This window comes from Ursus arctos, unplaced genomic scaffold, assembly GCF_023065955.2.
Source record: "Ursus arctos isolate Adak ecotype North America unplaced genomic scaffold, UrsArc2.0 scaffold_6, whole genome shotgun sequence".
In the NCBI taxonomy this organism is placed as follows: domain Eukaryota; kingdom Metazoa; phylum Chordata; class Mammalia; order Carnivora; family Ursidae; genus Ursus; species Ursus arctos.
In genome coordinates this window covers 29569155-29584276 of record NW_026623078.1, presented here as the reverse complement: position 1 = coordinate 29584276, position 15122 = coordinate 29569155, and the positions used below count along the sequence as shown (strand labels likewise).

The window sequence follows — 15122 nt, the reverse complement described above, 5'->3', positions numbered from 1 at the left end:
CCCCAAATTATTTTAGTTTAGAATTATGATTCCTAGCCATTTTGCAGCAGTAGATGCAGAACGATTTTGGAATAACAACATGAAGCAAGTATTTCTTTAACTTTACCGTCTTAAAATGAGGATGATAGTATCTATGGATGTTAACTGTTTTAGAGCTATAATTTACAAATATTAGTTAATACTGGCCCTGTCATCAGCCATCAGTTATGAATAAATTTATTCAATTAATACTTATTGCAGCCCTATGTCCCTGGCATCAAGCTGGTACATCCATTATTTGTATACTGACCACAAGCTGCTAGGTGTGGATCAATAAAGTTTAAAAATCTTTGCACACATTCATTCATTCATACAGTACCTAGAATGTAGTGTGGGTTCAATGAACATTTGCTTAATGAATACATACCAAGGAGAAACTAACAAATTGAAATTTGAAACAATTATGGACTACTTTTTAAAAATTTTTTTAATCTATTTATTTGAGAGAGACAGAGCACAAGCAGGAGAGGGAGAGGGAGAGGCAGACACCCCACTGAGCTGGGAGCCTGGTGTGGGGCTCAATTCTAGGACCCTGGAATCCTGACCCGAACTGAAGGCAGACGCCCAACCATCTGAGCCACCCAGGCACCCCTATGGACTACTTTTAAGTTTTTTGTTTTGCTTTGTTTTGTTACTGTTGCTTGTTTTTTAAAATCCAGCGATGCCTTTTATAAGAATAAATTCTAATTGCAATAAGGAGGGTAGCTAGATTCCACAGTCAGTCCTGATTATTCATGGATTCTGTATTTGTGAATTTACTTCCCTGCTAATAATCTGTAATTCAAAAATCAATACAGAGTGCTTTTGTGGGCACTGGTGGACATGTGCAGATCAAAAAAAATTCATCTCACCTGATGTGTGTGTTCCCAGCTAAGGTTAAGCAAGGTGATGCTCTGCCTTTGTGTTTTAGCTCTGTTATAAATAATTGTCTTCTTTGGAGTCTACTGAGTGCAACATTTTGTGTTTCGGGGTAATTTAGCTGTTCGAAATGGCCTCAGATGTATTGTGGAAGTGTTGTCTAGTGTTCCTAAGTGCAAGAAGACTAGGATGTTCCCAAGAGAAAAAAATGTGCCTTAGAAAGCTTCATCCAGGCATGAGTTACAGTGCTACTTGGCCACAAGTTCAAGGTTAATGAATCAACATTATATATTAGTATCTTTAAACAGAAACACATAAACACACTGAACAAGGTTATGTATTTATCAGCTGACAAAACTGTGGTGACAAGAGGCTCAAAGGAATCTAACCCTGTAATTCCCTAGTAATGGTTTAGTATTCAGCAACCACAGTGACTTTATAGAACATAACTATCATGATAATAACTGCATGTTTCAGATTAAGTAACTATTTCAAGTTGCTGATTAAAGTTAAGGTAGAAAAGCAATGTACCATCATAGCAAAAGTACTCTAAGCTAGGCAATCAGAATAGCCAATTTTCTAAATTAAGCACTAACTTTCTAACTCGATGACGGTATGACATTTAATCCTTTGTGCTTTAGTTTTCTGAAGTGTGTCTGGGTGTTGTATTGGGGAGGTCAAGGGCTGGATCACCTTCAAGGGCACATCAATTCTCTACTTCTAAAATTATAATAAGAGTACTCACTCTGAAGAGTTCCCACTCCTTCTTGACTATTAAAATCCTGTTGTTGGCTTCCGTGTTTCGACTTAGGTAGGAAGAGCTTCTTGTGAGACCTAAATTGAACATAAAAGCATGGGATTGGTTCCACAAAAAGTAAAAAAGCTATGAAAGAAGGCAGATGATTTGTCTAAATCTCTATTTTAGGACCTTCTACTTTGGCCTGTTTCCTTTGGTGCTCTCCTTGCTGAGTGCCCCATCTTAATCTTCCGCCTCTTAAGATTCTTGTTATCTGACTTCCCTCTCCTCCCATCACTTATTTTCTCCATCTCATCTACTTAGAAATCAAGATTCTTTTGGCCTTCTAATTAGATAGGTGAAGAAAAAAGAATCCTCACACTATCAGCTATTAATTTTCATTCGTTCCTGGGGCTTTTATTTCCCAAAAGAGAAATTCCAGAATTCCTTTACACATAATGGTAGGTATCACTTATCTTTACAGCTTCCAAAAGGAGCGTTTTTGAAATGAAGGCTGTTTGGAAACACAGAATGTGGCAAAATTTTGACAACCCTGCAAAGCTGGTATTATTCCAGTTTTATAAAGGAGCTAGTTTAGATGAAAAAAGTAGTTCACCTAAGCTTAGGAAATGATTTTATCACCATCTAAAATCTATATTTTTACCTAAGTATACATGAAACCTGCTAATCCATTCCCTTCCTCCCAAAACGTTCTATTGTGCTCTGAAATGCCATTCTCAACCTCTTCACCAGTTCCCCTACCTCTTTGCTTTGTCTAAAATCTCCCTTAGGGAGGATATTTCTTTGTGGCCTGCGCAAGTAGACAGGCTTAATTTTCTACCTTCTATGAACCCCGGGTCCCAGAGGTGGGTCTCTATACTTTCCATTTCCAACAAATGCCACTTTCAGGATCCTACTTCCATAAGAAACTTTAGCCCTTGAGGATTCATTCTACTAATGTGTATCACCATCTACCATACTTCAGAACCATTTACTAGCCTTGCAAGCACTTCCCATCATTCACAGATCTTTCTCTACCCCCCAAGTGATGGTTTTATCATGTTATTTCCGTGTTCTCATGGATGATCTGCATACAATACTGACCTCTCAATTTCTCATTTCCAATGACCTCCTCCCCCACACTAAATCAAAACCTCCAACTATGGTTCCTATTCAGCATCCTAACTGCTCTATCTCTGAAATCATTCATGTAGACTTTCTGCTCCCTGACCATGTTATATTGTCTGTCACAAAATTCCCAGTAGATTAAACATGGTTTTTCAAGTATTTCATAAAATAAGAATTTGGGATATACATCAGAAATGTAACTACCCCCAAGCCCCCGCCCCCCCAGCAACATATCCTTGTTCCTAGAACAGATTAAGAGTTTATTAAACATCTGCTTTAAGGTCAAGCACTCCCTATATGTCTACGCCAATAATGGCCTTGTGGAAACGTTTAACAACTCAGGATCCCAGATGCAGGTCTCTATAGTTTGGAATTCCAAGACACGTCAAGGTCTTGAATACCTGTTGAGATAAGCAGGCACCTAGGATATTCTCTAAAGCACACCATTTATATGACAGTTATTATAAAATATCTAGGTCTGCATGAAGTGCTTCAAAGATTTTAAAGACAGAGAAGAAAAATGTCCATCTACTTCACCTCAATAAGGATACTGTACCCCTGAGAATTCAGTTACTGCACTGTCACTAACACTTTAAAAAAAGAAAAAATATGTAAGAATGTAAATAAAAACTTTTCACAAGGTTAGTACTTATCGTGTAATCAAGTCATATTTCAATTTATACAAAATATCTTTGGACAGAAACCCTGGTAACATTAGGACATACAGAGAGTCCATTACAACATGGAAAGTTTTTACCCAGATGTACTTACCAGATATTAAATCAAGCTTTCACAAACATAAGTTAAGCAGAGTTAATGTTGTAATCAAGCACTCACGTCACTCTTTCAAAAACTCTCCCATGGATCTTTATTTCCATGGATTCAAGTTAAATTTCTTGCCCTCCCCACTAGTCTCCAACTGAGCTTCTTAACAAGTTCCCCCCACCCGCCTTGCTGAAGTTAAACTTAGCTTCCACAAACACAGCATAACCATTTATACCTTTGTGCCTTCACTGGAACTATTCTTCTATCCTAAAATGACATTTCCTCTTCCATCCAACTGTAAAAATCATAACTATCCTTCGAGGGCCTGCACAATGCTCACCCCTCCTTGAAGCTTCCATCTCAACTTCTTCAGCATCTAAGTCTACACATTTTAACAACAAATTATGTAACGTCTGCTGCTGTTCCTGTTTCCTGTCTATAATTCTTATTGCCTCGAAATAGTTTATAAGCTCTATCAGAGCAAAGTTTTTATTTCATCTACCTTTGGTAACATGAAGGTTTCAACTTTCTTACTGTCTGATTTCATAATCACACTTCTGATTCTATCCCTGTTCACTTGTGTCCTGCTGATTTTTGTCCTGATACTGGTGAATCTGATGCTTTACTTGTTCTGATTCTATTTGCCTCCAGGATGGTCTTGATACTTGTTTGGTTCTTGATCTTCATTTTGTCTCTAGTTTTAGTTTTATTCTGAGTCTAGTGCATTGCAAATTCTAACGTATGCCTCGTAATGAACTAAGTACCAAGGATACACAGCTAATTAAGAACCTTTAAAGGATTCTCAGTCTAGTGAGAAATACAGAAAGGTAAACAGGTATGTTACCATCCAAGGTAAGTTCTTTTATAGAGATGTGACTCAATGCTGTGGAAGCACAGAAGTGACAACAGAGAGCTCAGTAAAACACAGGTGATCTTTGAGCTAGACCCTGAATGGCAAGTAAGGGCTTATCTTGGAGACAACAGAAAGGAAATTCAAAATTGAAAAGGGAGATAGCATGAAAGAATTTGCAACATTTGAGGATCAGGATGAAGTTCTGTGTTGCTAGGAAGTACCATGTATGTGGGCAGGGAGAGGTTAATGCTTAGGGATAAGGTTGTATATGAAAAAAAAAAACAAAAAACCAGAAAGGGACTATGTAAAGCTTTGTAAGCCATGCCAATATACTCTAACTCATCTAGTAGGAAACAAAAGGCCAAAAGAGATTATTAAGTTAAAAAGTGACTTACACAGATTTATTTTTATGGAACACTAACTCTAGAAGTCATGTCAAGGATGGATTTACATGGTACAAAGCTAAGTAATAACCTAGGATACAAGTAATAAGAATGTATTAAAGAAGCTTTGAGATGGGATTCGTAACACGGGAAGTTAACTGGACATGTGAGGAGAGTCAGGGTACAGAGAGACAGATGAGAACATTAAGAGTTGTTTACACATAATGATTAAATTGCCTTGTGGAAGCAGCATTTGAAATAAGCAGGTAGTACTGTATGGGAGTACGGAGGAAATGTGTTCATTATCTGCATGAATCATGGCAAATCTTAATTTGATTTTAAAGCAGTATTACACTGGGCAGGAAGGCTAGGCTCCAGAATGTACTGGGTCTTGGTATTACCACTAAACTTTGATTTCCTGAACAAAATGAAATAATTGAGCCAATAAAAATGATAGCTCTACTTCTTACAATGGATCTTAGAAAATAATATTAAGACTTTAATAGTTTTGGGGGAGATGAACCAGTGAGGGAGCAGATCACGCTGTTAGTAGGGACAAGGAGAGACTAAGCTTAGTCCTGAAGTATAAGCAATGCATGTCTATCCAACTTGAACCCAATCCCCCGGCTCCCCCCCCCCCCCCAAATAAGTAGTTAAGATGAGGAACCTGCAGCACTCAAGTCACGGGACCAAGAAAAAAGAGTGATATTACATCCATTGCCAAATCCATCCATCCAGAAACCACATGGATTTGCCATCTGGCCTGGGGTTAAGGGCGGAAGAATAGAGGGAATGGACCACAGGTTCAACAGAAAAGAACTTTATAACAGTAGAGTTTATCTTCTTCAACAAGGTTAGCTTCTAAAGCCAAAAAAAAAGGTAAAAATTACCCTTGAAAATCCCTACAGAAATAATCTTAGAGACTGAACTTGTCTCTCAATACAGTAGTCCCCTTTATCTGTGTTCCGGTTTCCAGTTTGTTAAGTTTGTTACCCACAGCCAGCTGCACCTGGAAGATGATCTTCCTCGTGAGGCTCCTATCAGCTTAATACTATGTTATGATGCCTCTGTCATTCCTCTCGCTTCATCTTATCACGTAGGCATTTTATCAGCTCCCATCCTCACAGCGTCTCAGAACTAACTAACATGTTCTGAGAGAAGAGACCATTCACATAACTTTTATTATACTGTTATAGTTCTATTATTGTTGTTGTTAATCTCTTACTGAATCTAACTTATAATTTTTATCATAGGTATGTATGTATAGTTAAAAACATAGTATATATAGAGTCTGGTACTTTCTGTAGTTTCAGGCCTCCACTGGGGGTCTTGGAATGTATCCACCCACGGATAAGGGGGACTACTACGTGTAGGACTGACACAGCCCATTTCCCTCCAGCACTGAAGCACCGGATGAAGTGGTTAGGCTATTGTTAAAGATGTAGAAACAATATCTAAAAATACTAGAATAACCCTCAGTATAGTGAGGCACATGATGAAGGCATGTGAGATCTGAGTTTGAAGGAGCACAGAGGATTCAAGTTTCCAACCTCAACACTGTTCCAGAGCGCACGTTGCCTAAGAATGGTAAATGGTATTACTCACACTATTTAAACTGTACTACTTTGCTTAGTATATGTAACAATTTGCATAAACCATGAAGTAATTGTACGGTACTCCAAATATCCAAATGTTAATAATCAGTAAAACATACCCTCTATAATAATTTTTTGTTAAAAATGGCTCACCAGCAACACTTTCACATTAAAGATGTATCCATGCAAACAAAAATATATTAATGAATTTACAAACCTTTTTCCTACATCCAAATTAGCTTCGGTTTCCATTTCAATATTGTTACCATTAGGTTTATCTTGAGTTGTTGTTGCCCTTTTACTTTCTACTACTTTCGCTGCTGCCTTAAAAAATGGGGTTGTAAAAGAGAAAGGAATCCATTATGCCATTTTGAACAAACAGCATTAAAATTAAGCCTTCTAATTCTTTGATAGTCATAACCAACGTGTCTGTTCACAGGTCAATAAGGGGACTGTGTTGTGTTTTCTCCAGTAACTATGACATCAATAGCAGCTACTTTAGTTACCTACTTGGTTTATAAGCCTTATGCAGAAGATCTTTCCTTATGTATGTATTTGATACAGTGCTTACTAGGCAATTTTAAGATAAAAGGTTACTTTAAAAAGAGAGAAAGAAAGAAAGAAAGAAAGAAAGAAAGAAAGAAAGATCAATAAAAATTCCAGATTGAGCCACGAGGTGCCCCTGTCTGTTAAGCACCTGCCTCTTGATTTCGGCTCAGGTCATGATCTCAGGGTCGTGGGATCGAGCCCTGCATTAGGCTCCACGCTCAGCAGAGTCCGCACGGTATGCTCTCTCTCCCTTGCCTCTTAAACTCTTTATAAAAATATTTTATTTATTTTTTTTATATATTTAAAAAAATATTTAAGAAAAATTTTAAATAAAAATTAAAAAAAAAAAAAAGCCAGGTATTTATACTCCCTTAAATGAATCAGTGTTCCACTATAACATAAGTTAAAACTTTTTGAGGCCAGGGGCGCCTGGGTGGCACAGCGGTTAAGCGACTGCCTTCGGCTCAGGGCATGATCCTGGTGTTATGGGATCGAGCCCCACATCAGGCTCCTCCGCTATAAGCCTGCTTCTTCCTCTCCCACTCCCCCTGCTTGTGTTCCCTCTCTCGCTGGCTGTCTCTATCTCTGTCGAATAAATAAATAAAATCTTTAAAAAAAAAAAAAACTTTTTGAGGCCAAGACTGAGGATAAAATGTTATAAAAAACAATCTTTTTAAATGTCCTTCTTCAGTCCAATTTTATTTTCCAAAAACATGCTAAAAATTTCTTTGATCTGTTCTCCCAACTTTTTATTTTGAAAAATTTCTCCAACTCTTATTTCAAAAAAGTTTAAAAACACTGCAAAGATCACCAATAAATCCTTTAAATTCACTAACTGTAACATTCTGCCATTCTTCTACAAAATCACTAAATAAAATTCTGATTTGTTTTTAAGGATTTCTACTTCAAGTTTTCTCCTTTATTTATTTATTTTTAAGATTTTATTTATTTATTCGACAGGATAGAGACAGCCAGCAAGAGAGGGAACACAAGCAGGGGGAGTGGGAGAGGAAGAAGCAGGCTCATAGCGGAGGAGCCTGATGTGGGGCTCGATCCCGTAACACCGGGATCACGCCCTGAGCCGAAGGCAGACGCTTAACCGCTGTGCCACCCAGGCGCCCCAAGTTTTCTCCTTTATTATAACAATTTCTCCTTCCTCTATTGTTAGAGTCTCTCTGAAATTTGCATACCTTCATAAGAAAGGCCGATGATTTTTCATTTATCACATAATTCACATAACTCTTAATTTTCTCCATCATGTCGTCATAGCTGAAGTGTTGAAAAATTGAGTGGAATGTATCTCTCTCAGAGATTACCATAAGCATTTTCCTTTTTAAAGGCTAAAGACAACAGGAAAAACGAATTAACACATAACACAAATAAGATGACAGAAATTGTGTCTTATTTAATTAAAAAAATCACATTATAAACTCAGACATATGAGATTTTTAAAAATTCTGTTTTAAATGGCCCACCGATGTATTTTTTTCTTACTTAAAAAAACTACCTTGTACTTTGCACACATACAAAAGGATTAAAAAATAAATTATGAACCTGAATGTCCATTGCCAAGTTTAAGAAATAAAATATCATCTGTACAACTGAAGCTCTTGTTTACTACCATAATGATCACACCTCCAGCTTCTCCTCTCCTCAAGGTAGCCATTATCCTGAATTTAGAATTTACCATATCCACACATTCCTTTACACTTGTACTAAGTATGAATGTACCCATAAATATACGGTACTATTTTGCATATGTGTATTTTTCTGAAACTTGCTATATTTGTTCAACTCTGTGACACTTATCCATGTTGATTTTTTACAGAACTAGTTATTTTCACTATTGTACAATATTCTACTGATCAAAAATTTCATTTATTCATCAATTCTTCCAGTCTTTTGAAAGCATTTAGAGGCTATTTTCTATTACTGCAATACTGTTGAACATTTTTCTACAGGTCTCCTTGTGCACAGTACAAGCTTCTCTTGGACAGTTCTTTCAAGGCTGGTTGCACAATAAGAGCCACAGAACCTTCAAAAAATGCTACTTCTCAGGCTCTATTCCAGACCAACTGTCTTAGTGGGGCCTGTTTTTTTTTTAAATAAACCTTCATGGCTTTTAGGGGCTCCTGGGTAGCTTAGTCAGTTGAGAGGCCAACCCTTGATTTTGGCTCAGGTTGTGATCTCGGGATCCTGGGACTGAGTCCCTACATTGGGCTCTGCACTCAGTGGGGAGTCTGCTTGAGAGTCTCCCTCTCCCTCCGTCTCCACCCCCCCCCCCCCCGCCGACTCAGGCGCTCTCTCTAAAATAAATAAATAAATCTTAAAAACAAACCAACCAACCTTAAAATAAATAAATAAATCTTAAAAAAAAAAAAAAACTTTAAAAATGTGCGGTAAAAATAAAAAGTTACTCTAGGGTATTTATCTAGAAGTAGAAATGCTAGAATGCATACTTACAGATTTTGCTAAAACACTCTCCAAAGTTTAAGCACCAATTTACAGCACTAAGAAGAAGGTATGGCAGCCTTACCATTTCTTCACTCTTTGAGCCAACTGTTAGTATTCTACGATATTTTAATCATTGCCAGTCTGAGATATAGGGAATACTATTTCAATGTATTACTTGGGATTGCCCTGATAACTCATGCTAGTGAGGTTAAGCATTTCCACTTATGCTTACTGGCTGTAAGCTTTCTTCTTCTGTGAAGTACAGAGTGGGATTTTTCAGTAACCTCACAGTGGTAAGGCAAAAAAGTAGGGGCAGGAAACCCAATAAACAGATCAGGCTTTCGGCTAAACTCTCTGGAGGGTTACACCCAGGAACAGGGGTAAATCAGAGATAGACTGAGCCTTAATAAAACTTCAACCTACTCTTGACTCAGCTCAGTCCCTCAACAGTAATAATGCTTTCTTCTGTACCTGTGCTGCCCAATATGATAGCCATTAGCCACAGGTAGTTACTGAGCCCTTGAAATGTGAGACCTGAATTTAGACGTAGGTATAAAATAGACACCAGATTTCAAAGACTCAGTACAAAAAAGAGAGTGTAAAATAGCCCATCAATACTTTTTATGTTGATTAAATGTTAAAAATGATGGTTTTGGATATATTGGGCTAAATGAAACACCAAAATCCGTTTCACTAGTTTCTTTTAACTTTTTTAATGTGGCTACTAAAACACATGGACTTGCAATTATATATCTATGGACAGCACTGTTCTATACTGTTTAAAAGATAAAGCATCCCTTTCTTCCTCCAGTATTCTTTCATTTAGCTCACTCCATATAAGCAGTTCTAAAATTCTGATTTTAATATAAACAACTACCTCATAAGAATTTGGGTCATCAAATATTCTTTCAAAGACTTCTTCTGCTTCTTTAAAATTGCCATTTTCCATACAAACAGCTATAGCCTAAAAGACAGAATGACAAATACAAGCCTTAGATTGCTTTTTAAAAATGTATAATTGTTTAATATTGAAATAAATCCTCTTAAGTCTAAACTTCACTTAAAAATTTTGATACGATATAAAAATTTTTTTTTTAAAGATTTCATTTATTTATTTGACAGAGAGAGAGACAGCGAGAGAGGGAATACAAGCAAGGGGAGTGTGAGAGGGAGAAGCAGGCTTCCCGCGGAGCAGGGAGATCGATGCAGGGCTCGATCCCAGGACCCTGGGATCATGACCTGAGCCGAAGGCAGACGCATAACAGCTGAGCCACCCAGGCGCCCCTAAAATATCTTACCAAAGATGAAAGAACTACGGTTTGAAAAACATGTGAAAATTTTTCACTGGCCCCTTGCATATTTCCTGATAAATGCTCAGCATTCTAGCTCTTTCAAATTTAGGCCAATTAAAAGCAGACATTAATTAATAAATTAGGAGTTACATTATGTACATTTTGGACCCACCTAAATATTAATTTGAGCAAAAGGGAAATGAGAGAGGATGTAGAGGGCACTCATGACAATTAGGATATATAAAATTAGCTGGTTAGGATCCCTAGAAAATCTCTAATAGGAACCTAGGAAGTCAGATGCTTCTGAATGATCATTTCATAAACTGGCCTTTCTGGTAACAGATGTAGTAAAATAGGGAACCACCATTACCATCTGGGTAGCTTTGGCAAGCTATTTAACCTCATGTGCCTCTGTTTCTTTGTATGTAAAATAGTGGAGATAATAGTACCTATCTGTCATCCTAAGGACTGGAGTTCTACATGAAAAGTGCTTAGAATAGTACCTGACAAATAGTAAGCAATGTATTACATGTTCGCTATGTATCTATGGTAACCCACTCAACTTTATACTAGTATATTAATGATGGCCTCCTTCTCTAGAACCCCCCCAAAACTGAGATAACATAACAAATCTCTCCATCCCAGGCTGAAATTCTTAAAAGTAGTAGTCATATTTCTGCCCATTCTCGTCTGGTCTTTGGCAGTCGCCATAATAACAATAATTAATTTTGGGGAAGGTAAGATATCATCTTGATTTTCTCTCCTCCCAACCATAAAATAATTTTCGAAAATGAGGACAAATTTATTTAACTAGAACAATCCTGAGTATTTGCTTTGCCTGTTAGCAAAACATACTTTAACCTGCTATTGTATCTCTGAATGACTTTTTAGCTTCTCAATCTTTAATAGGCTACTCCTAAAATTCCCTCTACATAGTTAGAATTTTACATTCTCTTATTTACAGAAATCCACTGATTCCTTATTAAATATTCTTATTTTTTTCATATTTGTAATCTTGAATAGAAATTGGGAGAGCACAAACCACTGGTTTTTGAAAGTTTTTTTGTGATATTTAAATCAATGTAGTGGGGGCACCTGGGTGGCTCAGGTGATTAAGTGTCTGCTTTTGGCTCAGGTCATGATCCCAGGGTCCTGGGATTGAGTCTCGCATCTGGTTCCCTGCTCAGCAGGGAGTCTGCTTCTCCCTCTGCCCCTCCCCCTGCTCTGGCTCACGCATGTGCGTGTGCGCAAGTGCTCTCTCTCTCTCTCTCGCAAAAATAAATAAAATCTTTTAAAAAAATTAAAAAAAAATATATCAATACAGTGTATTTTCTCAAATGGGGGCAATATATACTTAGGTAGCAAACATTACGTCCCAGTTCTCAGACTTGCATGAAGACTATAAACCAAAGGTCAAATTTCTGAAGAGAAAGGATTATATTAAAGTTTACTTTGGGTTTACTGCTCAACTTCTTACTAAGTGGCTCTTAATTTCTTTAGATAGTATATGCGAAATAATAATAATAATAATAATAATAATAATAATAATAATAATAATGTAATACACATACCTGAATTTTAACTAAATTCTCTATTTCTTCATGAAGTTTGTCATGTTCTTTTTCAATTGAACCCCAAATCATCAGGGCTGATTCCAAGGGTGTAATTCGTTCATCAGTTTCAAATTGTGCATCTTTTAAAACCAGAACAAAAATAACTTAGGAAGCTATGTAGAACCTTACTTTGTCAATTTTTTATGATTTCATTTCTTTACATGTTTACTGAGTATATACTATGTGCCAGGTGCTATTCCCGCACACAACAGTTTGGGCAAGTGATTTGATTTTTCAAGTTAATTTCCTTTTTTTTCCTTTCAAAAACTAGAAGGAGTATGCAATTTAAATGTTAGCAGTTTCAACAATTTCTACTTTGTAGAAACGATTTCCTGTTGTCTTCTAATTGTTTCTCCAACATGTTAAACATAAAAATATATTAATTCATATACAAAAAGTCTCTTTAATATACCAGGCCCTGTGCCAGATACTTAGGATCAGACCAGGAAGAAGAAACAGTTCCTGCCCTTGTGAAACTTACACCCTACCTATGAAGAAAGACAAATCAATGTGACTGGTACTTTACTAGAATTATGCTGGTGCTTCTCAACCCTACCTATACCTCAAAATCACCTGAGGAGGTTTTAAAAAAATGCAGATGCCTAGACCCATCCTTTAGAGATTGTTTTATTTAGTACAGGGTAGAGCCCATGCATCTGTATTTTCCAAGAAGATTAGCTCTATGAAAGGATACCAACCAAGAATCCTTTATGAAAGAGAAACCATCCAAATTGGGACATTGAGGATAAAGAGGAGATAACTAAGTGAAGAGGATAAGGATGGGAAGGAGAATATTTCAGGAAGGCAGCAGCAGAACATACGGCTAGGATTGAGTCCAGAACATATGGCAGAGGAAGACAAAAGATATTCACACTCATAGTCAACACATATTAAGGTCCTACTATGTGTTAGACACTATGCTAAGTGCTTAACATGCAATAGCTCCTTTATCCAAACAATTTCTTTAAAAGGGTATATAACAATATCAACCTTGTCTTATAAAGTAGGACCTGAGACTTACAGAGGTCACACAGCTAGCAAGTAGCAGAAGCAGATGCCAGAACCCTTAAAAACCACTTCAGAAAAGTGGTCTCAGAAAAGAAGTGTGTTTCAGGAATAACAAGATGCCTCATAAGGCTACAGTATGTGCTGGAAAACATGAAATATGAAAATGCAAAGGCAGATTGCCTAATCCTTCTTCATTTCACATTTGTTTTTCTTTTAAAAACTCATTTCAATATTTATACTTCCTATTAAGTCTTTCTTGACTGACTTGATCTAATGCATCTCATTAATCTGCTGTCTTCCTATAAATGTGATGAGATATAGAAAAAAAATGCACCTATAGAAAAAAAAAATGTTAGATCTTAACTACAAAAATTTTAGAGCAGCCTTTCACTTTCAGGTAGAACAGGATACTGCAGGAGGCCAACACTCCCATTACAACTAGAAAAAAGTGGAATAGGGGCGCCTGGGTGGCACAGCGGTTAAACGTCTGCCTTCGGCTCAGGGCGTGATCCCGGCGTTGTGGGATCGAGCCCCACATCAGGCTCCTCCGCTATGAGCCTGCTTCTTCCTCTCCCACTCCCCTGCTGTGTTCCCTCTCTCGCTGGCTGTCTCTCTCTCTGTCGAATAAATAAATAAATAAAAACTTAAAAAAAAAAAAAAAGAAAAAAGTGGAATAAGTTGCAAAGCCCTATCACTAAAGACATGGGATAGTGGTGGAAGCAAAGAGAACTAGATGCACTACATTTCCGGGGGTTAGCGGATGATTTGCAGCTTTTCTTCCCTGGCCTCATTGGCTTATATGGATGAGGATTCAGTGAATTCCAGGCAGGGAGATTTTACTGGGTTAAGAGAAATGAGGAAAAGCTTCTGGGGGTTTCCTTGGGGCTAGTTTGGTGGACTGGAAACCAGAGGAACTGAAAACACGTGGCTGGTTTTCCCCCTCAGGACATCTGCTGAGTTCTGGGGCACTGCAGAAAGCTGGAGTGGAAAGGAAGGGAAGTCTCCCATTGTTGCACAGATCTTAAAAAATAAAGTCCCACGAGATGAGGGTGGCTGCCATAAACAAACATTTCCCCTTCAAGACATTTACTGTATTTTAAAGATTTTGGGCAGGAAACTAAACCTAATATGGTAGCCACTGGCTGTATATAATTAATGAGCCGTTAAAATAAGGCTAATTTCAAGTTGAGATGTGCTTTAAGTATACAATATACCCCAGATTTCAAAGACTTACTGCAAAAAGAGGGAGTATCTCATTAACACGTTTTATACTGATTATATGTTGATACATATTTTAGAAATATTGGGATAAATAAGATACTGCTAAAATTAATTCCACCTATTTTTTTTCAATTACATATGTAGCTCAATTATATTTCTATTAGGTGGTGCTGCTATTGAGCAACCATTTTAAAAAAAAGGCAAAAGAGTTATGTATAGCTAAAAATCCAACATATAAATTAAAATAAAATTCTGCTGCTTCCCATGAGTCCATTATGGTGAAATACATTGGATTCTTGATAATTGACATGGGCCTATTCTAAGATATACCTAAAAGGGGATCAAAGTAAATTTCAAGATTAATGGGGTTACACACAAAATCTGCATTTCTTTTCAGAAAAACAGGACAGGTTGGAGGAAGGGCTGCTGGGGGAGAAAGTAAGACCTACCGAATCATTGCTAATATGTGAAACACAGCTGGACACTTTAGAATATGTTGTCATATTTAATTTACAGAACAACTGTTAAAAACCATGCTAACTTATTGCCTACATGGTTAGGAATTCTCCAATTGTGTCCACATCAAAACGGTTTTCTTCCTTAGCTACAGGCCCAGACTACGTATAGT

The 15122-nt window shown here is 37.2% G+C and overlaps 1 protein-coding gene across 2 annotated transcripts in view; it reads right to left on the bottom strand.

Moving 5' to 3' along the window:
• The window catches only part of TERF1 (telomeric repeat binding factor 1), a 35193-nt gene that overhangs the window by 12634 nt on the left and 7437 nt on the right, over positions 1-15122 (bottom strand). The window contains exons 3-7 of one of the 2 annotated variants that reach the window (XM_026495897.4): positions 12224-12345; positions 10238-10324; positions 8097-8246; positions 6575-6681; positions 1643-1731 (exon numbers count right to left, since the gene is read on the bottom strand). In XM_026495897.4, coding sequence (XP_026351682.1) covers positions 1643-1731; positions 6575-6681; positions 8097-8246; positions 10238-10324; positions 12224-12345 — 555 coding nt within the window. Of the gene's footprint in view, positions 1-1642; positions 1732-6574; positions 6682-8096; positions 8247-10234; positions 10325-12223; positions 12346-15122 lie in introns of both variants that reach the window. The other variant, XM_057307942.1, reaches the window with a different exon arrangement.